This window comes from Phaethon aethereus, assembly GCF_964289735.1.
Source record: "Phaethon aethereus genome assembly, chromosome: 16".
Classification (NCBI taxonomy): Eukaryota; Metazoa; Chordata; class Aves; order Phaethontiformes; family Phaethontidae; genus Phaethon; species Phaethon aethereus.
Window position 1 is genome coordinate 1,149,011 of NC_138592.1, and position 9,342 is coordinate 1,158,352.

The window sequence follows — 9,342 nt, forward strand, 5'->3', positions numbered from 1 at the left end:
CGTGGCCTGTGCTGGACCAGGACCAACCCTGTCACCGTGCCCATCGGCCCCGGCAGGACTGGTGCCCTCCCCGAGGCTTTCGGGGCTCTGGAGCCCCATCCTGCCCCTTGGCCGGGAGCGCGGGATGGGGCCACAGCTGCTCCCACGGGTGCTGGCACCATGGCCCTGCTCCTCCGGGCCCGATGGAGGTGCGATGGGTGCCCCTGTGGGGTCCCGGGGCAGGAGAGGAGGGGGCTGCAGAAGCCAAACCGGTCTGTGGGGCGGGGGTCCCCCACGCTGGGCTTGGGGCACTGGGACTGGTGCCCGTGCACCCCCATGCCGCAGCCCTGCACACGCCGGACTGTGTCCAGGCACCGATTCCCCGGAGCGGCTCGGGGCACCAGGAACGTCCGGGTGCGACGGCCCGGCCGGAAGCCCCGTGGGCCACCCCGTGGCGAGGCCCTGCAGCCCCCGTGGCCCACCGGGGCCGGGGCAACGTGTGGCTCCCGGGGCCAGACAGGAAGGAGACGTCACCGCCGCGGAGCGTAACTCAAACCAGATGGGGCTGCGCTGGCTTCCAGGCCCGCAGGGTGGTCACCGACAGGAACCGGTCAAAGGCTGCCGGCAGGAAGCGGCTGGGAGGGACGCCCACGGCGGGAGCCGGCGTCCGGGCCCGGGCAGCCTTAACCGCTTCGGGGCTGGCTGCAGCCCCACCAGGCCGAGGGGCACCAGCCCCCCACCAGCCCTTCCCTGGGCATCCCACCCCACTTGGGCAGATGCTGAAGGCGTGAGGACACCTCTGCCCGCCCATCCATCCCTCCCTCCCTCCCCCACCCTTTCTCCCAGCACCCTGGGGTGCTCAGAGCCAGGCACGAGGTGCAGAGACCGGAGCCCCCCGGCCCCGTGGGCTGCACAACCCTGCCTGGGACGCACCAGCACGGCCGGGGACCCTCTCTGTCCCCTCCGCCCCAGGGACAAGAGGCCACTTCCCGTCCCCTCCTCACTTATCCGCAGGGCTCGCGCGGGCAGAAGCAGCGGCCCCGGGAGGGGGCCGGGAGTGGAGCGACCCCCCGGCGCCCTGGGGAAGCAGGGCAGGCGCGGGCTGCGGGCAGACCTGTACATTTATTTACAAGAAGGCGAGAGACAGGCAGGACTCCGGCACCGGGCAGGGCCCCACGAGCCGCGTCCCCCGCCCGGTGGGGACGAGCCCAAAGCCCCTTCACCTGCTGCAGCCGGTGGGCTGGGGGGCCTGTGGCTGCCCATGTCCCTCCCTGGGGTGTTTCCAGCGGGTGCAGAGGGCACAGGCGGTCCTGGAACAAACACACAGCCCTGGCGTGGGGCTTTGGCCACGGCAAAAGCCAAAGCTGGAGGGCAGGGGGAGCCTGGGACCCCCTGCCAGCCCCCCAGTCCCTCCCGCCGCGGGCAAGGCTGGAGGCTGCAGAGCCCCGGGGCTGCCCGTCCTCCGGCAGCACCGGGGAGCCCCGAAGGGCGCAGGCAGAGGGGAAGGGGGTCAGGGTGAGGCGGAGGAGCAGGGGCAGCGCCCGGCCGGGTCCGGGGAGCCCCCGCGTGCGGCGGAGGAGCTGGCGGCCGCAGCCGCCGACCGGCAGTTCCTGTGTGTTGGTGGTCGAGGCTGGAGCGATGCTCGCGGGAGCGGGGGAGCGCGGTCCAGCTGCTCCGCATTAGGACGCCTCGCTCATCTTGATCCGGCGGGGACGGGTGAAGCAGAGGTTGTGTTTTTCCCCCGCTGGCAGAGCCGAAGGGCAGGGAGGGCAGGAGGAACACAAAGCCTCCTTCTTCCCTCGCTGGCTCCCAGCTGGGGACGCTGCTGGAAGCGTGCTCGCCGCTTCCTCCCTTCCTGTGCGAGCAGCAGCTCAGGGCCAGCTCCGCTCCGTGCGCTTGGCCGGCCAGGGAGGAGGCGCTTCGGCCCCGCTCCGGTGCCAAAGCGCCAGGGTGAAGGTCCACACCTGCCCTCCGGCATCCCCACGCCGAGCCACAGTGCCGGGAAGGGAGGCCGGGCAGCTTGGGGTCTAGCAACAGCGAAGGCAAGGCAGGGCTGCGGCATTTACAGGCAGAGCGCGCAAGTCTTGGGTCCACGGTAGCGGCAAGCGCGCGGGGCCGCCCAGGCAGCGGGGCTCACGCCGGGCCAGCGATTCTCCTCTGAGGCCAGGGAAAGGAAGCGCGAGCGGAGCTGAGATGCTGCAGGTCGGGCGTGGTGCAGCCGGGCCAGGGACGAGATCAGAAACCACCGCTCAGGAGCGGCCTCGCAGTCCAAGGAAATCCAGACGGGAACGTGGGCTGGATGGGAACGGGGAGGGCTGGAGCCCCGGGAGCCCGGGCGGGCGCTGCCAGCGTCCCCAGCAGCAGGTCCCTGGCGCAGCGATGTGGCCCGGGGGGACGAGCTCAGCAGAGCGGCTCCTCGGCGGCGGGTGCAGGCGAGGAGCCCGGCGGGGTCCCGGCCCCCACGCAGTCCCGCAGCCGCTGGGTGCCAAGGCAGGGCGCAGCCCCAGGGGATGCAGCAGAGCAGCACCCGCGGTGGCGTGGGGCACGGAGCAGGGGTGCAGCGCACGCCGCAGGGGCGCGGGGTCCAGAGCAGCCATCTGGCAGCAGCACGGGCAGGGAGGGGGCTGCATGGCTCCAGCCGCTGGCCCCCACGCTGGGAAGCGGGCAGGGCTGACCCCAGCGAGGTCCTGCTGCCGTTCAGAAGCAAGACTGACGTTCCTCTCTGGCCTCGACTCCCACGTGGCTCAGGCTCCCCCGGGGGGCCCCGCTCAGACGCCCAGCGCCGTCAGCGACCCCGAGCTGGTGATCTTCCTGAAGCGGTTGGCGGCACACACCCCGATGAAGTTCTTCTGTGAAGGGGATGAGGAGGGACGCTCATCCTACCACTCTGCGGCTGCGGAGGCTGAGCCAGACCCCGCTCCCAGGCTGCGAGGGAGGGGAGCGCAGGGCACGGGGAGGCGCAGGGCTGATGCTGGGGATCATCCCCTACACTGTCCTGACACCACTCTGGCCCCTAAAATGTGCTCTTGGGTTCGGCTCAGGGGACACCGCCACGAAGGGACCTGTGCTTGATGGCGGTCCCACTTTGGGGGCACCCACACAAAGACCGTAGTGCTGGGGAGCTCTTCCTCCCGGCTCAGGGGTCCCCAGCCCTTGTGTCCCAGCTGCCCGCAGCACAGTGAGACAGAGCCATAGTCCATGCCCCAGATGCCATCCACCAGGATGGGCAGAGGCTGCCAGCCTCCCCACCAGCTCCCCCAGACAGCGCTGACCCTCCTCCCCGTGCTGGCCTCGCAGCCCCCGCACCTTCCAGCGCCGCCGCATGACGTATTTCTTGAGCAGCACCTGGGACTTGAGCCGGCGGTTGCAGCGTTTGGCCTTTTCTGCCAGGTTGTTGAGCCAGGGATGCTGCAGGCACTGGCCGGCGCTCATCCGGGCGCTGTGGGCGGGAGGAGCCCGGGTCACCCCTGCTCAAGCCCCTCTGCCCCAGCCACCCCCTTCTCCAGCTGCTCAAGAGCCTCAAAACCCCAAAAACCTGCAGGGGAGGAACCAGCCGGAGGGATGTGCCCAGGGACCGGTGGGGCTGGGCAGGACCCCGAGTGGTCCAGCAGGTCCTGCTGGGGGCAGGAGACCCTGGGGGCGACTGCCGGGGACCGCCAGTGGCCAGGGCAGGGCCCCGTGAAGCTCATTCGGCACAGGACCGCAGCGGGTGCTGCTGGCCCCGGTGCAGAGGGCAGCGCGTGGTACCCAGGGCTGGGCATGCAGCTCTGGGGTTGCCCACCCCAGGACCCCCATGGCCACTGCTGGCCTCCCACCTCTTCTCCTTGATGATGAGGTTTGAGACAAAGTCCTTGGCCTCGTCGGAGACGCTCTCGAAGGTCTCCTCGTCGAAGTACCAGTTGGCAGCCAGGACGTTGTTGAGTGTCTCAGTGTCATTGTCACCCAAGAAGGGGGAGAGGCCGCTGAGCCTAGGGGTGCAGGGGTGTTGAGGACCTGGGTGCCCTCGGGCTGCGGCACCTCCCAAACCGCCCAGAATGGAGCCAATCTGGCCAGGGCTGCCCCAGGGAGAAAGGCAGGGTGGCCCCGAGAAGGGAGGTGGCATGCGGCTGCTGGCACTGTGCTGTGCTCCTGCCCGCAGCCGGGCTGAGCCTTCTCCTGCCTGCAGATGTGGGCACGGATGCTCCTGGCCCCCCTCGCTGCCCCCCAGCCCCACCTGGCCTGGCCATCACCCTGTCCAGCACCCTCCACCAGCCCAACAAGCACCTGGGTGCCTGGGGCACATGTACGGCTTGGGGACAGCTCGGTGCCCAGGGGGGCTCTGCCCCGGCACCCCGGCGCGGCGCTGGCAGTGCCCCCACGCCCCTGACGTACAGCATGTAGGTGATGACGCCCATGCTCCACATGTCCGTGGAGTAGGAGACCTGCTCGTAGTTGACCACCTCAGGAGAGAGGAATTCGGGGGTGCCAAAGTTCACCTTCAGCTTCTCCTGGGGGTTGTACCTGCAGCCAGGGAGGCGAGTCAGCGGGAGGGGGACAGGTCGCTCCCCCAAAACACTGTCCCCCTCCCAGCAGGCGCTGCCCTCCCGTGCCAGCCAGGGAGAGCCAGGGCCAGAGCCACGGCCAAAGCCACAGCCCAGAATGGGACCCAGGGCTCCCAGCACCCTGAGGGCGTGCGGGGCCGAAGGGTGGGAGGGGATCAGGGAGGAGGGACAGAGCTGAGCGGGGAAGACAGCACCTTCGAGCCAGCCCAAAGTCAATGATCTTCACCATGTGCCCAGTGGCAGCGACGCAGAGGATGTTCTCCGGCTGTGGGGACAGGGAGACCATTGCCCCACCGCCAAGAGGGGACGAGCCCAACGCACGGGTCTGGCAGCCCACGGGTCCTGTGGCTGGCACGCGCCACAGGCATCCCTCCCACGGCTGGCCGGTGTCGGGGACACGCTGCCCTCCTGAGCACGGCAGCGCTCGCCGCTTCGGCGGCTGTGAACACCCGCTGGCCCCAGCCCCACGAGCAGCAGTTGGCCCCTGCCACCACCCCCGGCCCCACACCTTGAGGTCGAGGTGGAGGACGCGCATTTGGTGCATGAAGCGGATGCCCTCGCAGATCTGCCGGACGAACACCATGCAGTCCACTTCCGTCAGGTGGTAGTCGTCGTCGATGATCCGCTCAAAGAGCTCACCACCCTCCACGCTGCGTGGGGATGGACCGCGGGGTCACTCGGGGCTCCCTGCCCCAAGCTGTCCTCCCACAGAGCCCCTGCCCACCCTGGGGGACCCTGGCCCAGCCCCACTGTGGAAATGCTGGTGTAGGGGCTGAGCAGAGCCGCGGTGGGAGGCGTGTGTGCTGGGGTCGGGCACCCCCCAAGGCAGGCACAGGGGGGTTACCCTGGGACACCCCAGCTCCCCCAGGGTTTGCAGAGCAGAACAGCCCCGGCACAGCCTCAGCCTCCCTGAAGCAAGCGGGCAGGGGGGAAAGGAGCTGTGCAGGAAGGGCCTGGGTCATCTCCACCCTCAATGCAGCTGTGATGGAAGGAGATGCTGTCCCAGCCAGGCAGAGCCCAAGGTCACCTCCAAGCCTGGAGTGAGCCGGGAGGTGCCCAAGAGGAGATGGGCAAGGTGGGAGACGTTCCCTGGGGCCAAGCCCTTCGGCTTGGTCCGGGGCTGGCACATCTGCTCCATCTCTGGAGCATCCCCTGCCACAGTGCCCCTCACCCAGGCACCGGGCCGCACACAGCACCGCCCAGCACTCACAACTCCATGAAGAGGATGATCTCCCGGGGTGTCTCGATGGCGTCGTAGAGCTGGATGAGGTTGCGGTGGTTCAGCTGGTTCATCACGTCGATCTCCAGCAGCACCATCTCCTGCAGAAGGAGCCCCGCAGTGGTTTGGGGTGTCAGCTCTGACCAAGCCACCAGGACAGGCTGTGTCACAGCACCGGGGACACAGGGGGCATGACCCAGCCACCCACCACCTCGGCCATGCCACCCTGGCATTGGTCAAACCTTGTCCTTGGCACCCTGCTTCCGGATCACTTTGGCCGCCAGCTTGAGCCCCGTCTGCTTCTCCGTGCACGTGTGGACTTCGCCAAACTTGCCCCTGGGGAGGGAGAGATGCCAACGCCATCAGGCACCCAGGCTGCCAGGGACCCCCTCACTGCCCCAGGGTCCTGCCCCATGCTCCTCTCCGCACCCATCCTGCCCAAGCACCAAACCCTCACAGCCAGAGAAGTCCCACAGAGCCAGGACCTTTGCCCAAGGCTGGACAGCAGGTTGGGGCAGTGCCGGGGGAAAGCCGGGCGTCCCCCTGTGCCCTCCCAGGCCCCTCCTTACCCTCCCAGGATCTCCTTGGAGCTGAGGTTGTACTGGGAGCTGACGCTGGCGGACCGCAGGGTGACGATGCGGTGTGCGAAGGGCGCGGCCGGCGGAGGGACGTCATCTGCCCAGAGAGCAGGGCTGGGGTGAGAAGGGCAGCTGCCTGGCCAGGGGACCCCACTGCTGGGCACCCCGGGGTGCCCCAGGCGGGGAGCGTGCCCGGGTGCAGGGTGAGGGCAGGCAGCCAGCCAGGCAGGCAGGGAGTGCCTGCCTGCAGATCAGGGTCTCCTGGCTGCCTGCTGCACCGGGGGACGCAGCGTCCCCCGACGTGTCCCTCGCCACTGCCCGCAGCATCGCCCCGCGGCACGGCACCCACCCCGCCGCACGGCACCGACCCCGCGGCACGGCACCCACCCCGCCGCACGCCCACTCCCCCCCATCCCGCGTGCCACGCTCGCCCTCTCCAGGCCACGCTGCTGCGTGTCACCCTCTCCGGGCCACCACATCCTGTTCACCCTCCCAGGACGGACCCCACGCACGGTGGCAACACCACGCACCCAGTCCTGGGCCACCGTTCCCGGAGCTGGCCTCGCAAGGAGCCCCACGAGCACCCACTGCCCCCGGGCTGGGCGCAGCCCCCCAGCCCTGCCATCCCCGCACGGAGAGCGGGCAGGACACGGGGACACGCTGTCCCCGGGGGCCAGGCGGTGGCTGTCACTCCCCAGCCCCTCTCCCTCCGGGCAGCCCGGCCGTGGGACCGTGCCAGGCCGTGGCCGGAGCAGCCCGGGGAGGGGACGCGACGCATTTAGCCCTGTTTACAGTGAAACAGGACCTCGAAGGCCACGGGGCAGGCAACGAGCCAAGAGCGTGAGCCGGCAGCGCGGGCAGCAGGCAGGGCCGCGGGGTCCCCGGGCTGCCGCCCCGCTGAGGGTGCCGGGGTGCGAGGATCAGGCAGGCACCGCACAGCTGGGGGATGGCGCAGCCTTACCCAGTATCTCGAAAGGGTCTTCCTTCCCAAAATCGGGGGTGAGGTAGGGGCTGGGGGGCGGCTCTGCCTCTATCGAGGACGGTTGCCCCCCAGGGCCTGGCTGCTCTGTGGCCCCGGTAGGATCCGGGGGCTGCCCCACGGCACTGGGCAATGTCCTCTCCTGCAGGGTACCAGCGCTCCCCGTGGGGACGGGGGGCTCCGGGGGCTGCAGGTCCCCCAGGGTTGGCGGGGCAGGGCCAGGCTCTGTTGGACCCTCTCTCGGCTCCGCTGCCGTGGACTCCTCCGGTATCATCTCCATCACCGCTGCCTCCGGCCAGGGCTGCTCCTCCCTGGAAGCAGGAGCAGGAGGCGAGCTGAGTCCAGCCAACAGCCCCCCGAGCCCGGCACCCACCCCTGCCCAGAGGGACCCGGGGCTCCCCAGGGAGCAGCGAGAGGATGGGACCCCATCCCAGGAGGGTGCAGGTACCTTTGGCAGGAGGCTGGGCAGCTCAGGCTCTGCAGCAGAGCCGGGCGCGGGGCCTCGGGGCCCCTCGGCTGCTGCTGCTCATCCGCCTCCTCCGCCTGTGCCGCTTTCTCCCCTTCACCCTGAGCCGTCGCAGCAGCCGCGGCCGCCGCCTCCGCGGGCTGCTCGCCTCCATCCCCAGCCCCTGCTGCAGCTGGGGGGGGTTCCACCTTTGCAGCTTTCTTCCCTCCACCCTGAGCCTTTGCAGCCACTGGGGCCTTCTCCTTTGCAGGCTCTTCTTTGCCTCCATCCTCAGCCTTGGATGCAACTGGGGTTTTTTCCACCTTTGCAGCTTTCTTCCCTCCATCCTGCACATTTACAGCAGCCGGGGCTTTCTCCTTTGCAGGCTCTTCTTTGCCTCCGTCTGGAGCCTTTTTTGCAGCTGGGGCTTTTTCTGCCTTTGCTACTTTATTCTCTCCATCCTGGGCCTTTGCAGCAGCTGGAGCCTTCTCTTTCGCAGGTTTTTTATCAGCTGGGGTTTTCTCTGCCTTTGCTGCTGTCTTCCCTCCATCTTGAACCTTTGGAGCCGCTGAGGCCTTCTCCTTTGCAGCAGCCATGGTGTTCTCCTTTGCAGGCTCCTCTTTGCCTCCATCCTGCGTCTGTGCTGCAGCCAAGGCTGTCTCCTCCACGGGCTTTGCCTTCCCTCCTTCAGCCTCTGCTGCAGCTGGAGCCTTCTCCTCCGTGGGCTCTGCTTTCCCACCAGCCTCAGCCTCCAACCCACCAGGGCCTTGCTCCTTCCTGGGCTCGTCCTTCCCTCCATCCTGAGTCTCTGCTACAGCCGGGCCCTTCCCCTCCGCAGGCGCTGCCTGCCCTCCTTCGGGCTCTGTCGGAGCCTTCTCCTCCCTGGGCTCACCCTTCCCTCCATCCTGAGCCTCGGCAGCACCCGAAGCCTTGCCCTCCGTGGGCTCTGCCTGCCCTCCTACAGGCTCTCCTGCAGCTGGAGCCTTCTCCTTCCCAGGCTCATCCTTCTCACCCTTCCCTCCATCCTGAGCCTCAGCGCCTGTCGGCACCTTCCCCTCGGCAGGCGCTGCCTGCCCACCGTCATGCTGTGTAGCTGAGGCCACCTTCTCTGCCAGCGCTGCCTTCCCTCCATCCTGGGGCTCCAGAGCGGCCAGGGCCATCTCCGCGGCCGGCTCTGCCTTCCGCCCTCCGGCCTCTCCCGCAGCCTTCTCCTTCCCAGGCTCTGCCTCTCCCCCATCCCGAGCCGCGGCAGCAGCCGGAGCCTTCTCCTGCCCGGGTTCATCCTTCCCTCCGTCCTGCGCCTCGGCGGCAGCCGGCACCATCCCCACCTGGGGCTGGGCATCCCGCGGAGCCCCTGGCACCGGCTGGCTTGTGCTGCCGTCCGCTTCAGGGAGGGCTGTGCCACCAGCCCCCCCAGCGCCGGGCGTGCCGCCCGCCCCGCCGCCCTGCTCCATGGGGACTCTCCAGGCAGCAAGCAGCTGCCCTGCGGTGCTCCTGGTTCCACAAAGCTCCTGCGGGAGAGAATACAGAAGCTGAAGACTCCCCAGACCTGACGCCGCGCCGAGGGGCACGGTGGGACGCAGGCAGCGGCTCCTCTCCCG

The 9,342-nt window shown here is 69.3% G+C and overlaps 1 protein-coding gene across 1 annotated transcript; it reads right to left on the reverse strand.

Moving 5' to 3' along the window:
* Positions 1–2,747: 2,747 nt before the first annotated feature.
* MYLK2 (myosin light chain kinase 2) lies at positions 2,748–9,195 on the reverse strand (the record flags this gene model as incomplete). Its single annotated transcript, XM_082007132.1, has 12 exons — positions 2,748–2,828; positions 3,286–3,418; positions 3,795–3,947; positions 4,351–4,479; positions 4,715–4,785; positions 5,029–5,170; positions 5,731–5,840; positions 5,982–6,075; positions 6,309–6,414; positions 7,279–7,607; positions 7,745–8,088; positions 8,209–9,195. 12 exons carry the CDS (start codon positions 9,193–9,195, stop codon positions 2,748–2,750), a joined length of 2,679 nt encoding a protein of 892 aa, XP_081863258.1.
* Positions 9,196–9,342: the final 147 nt, after the last annotated feature.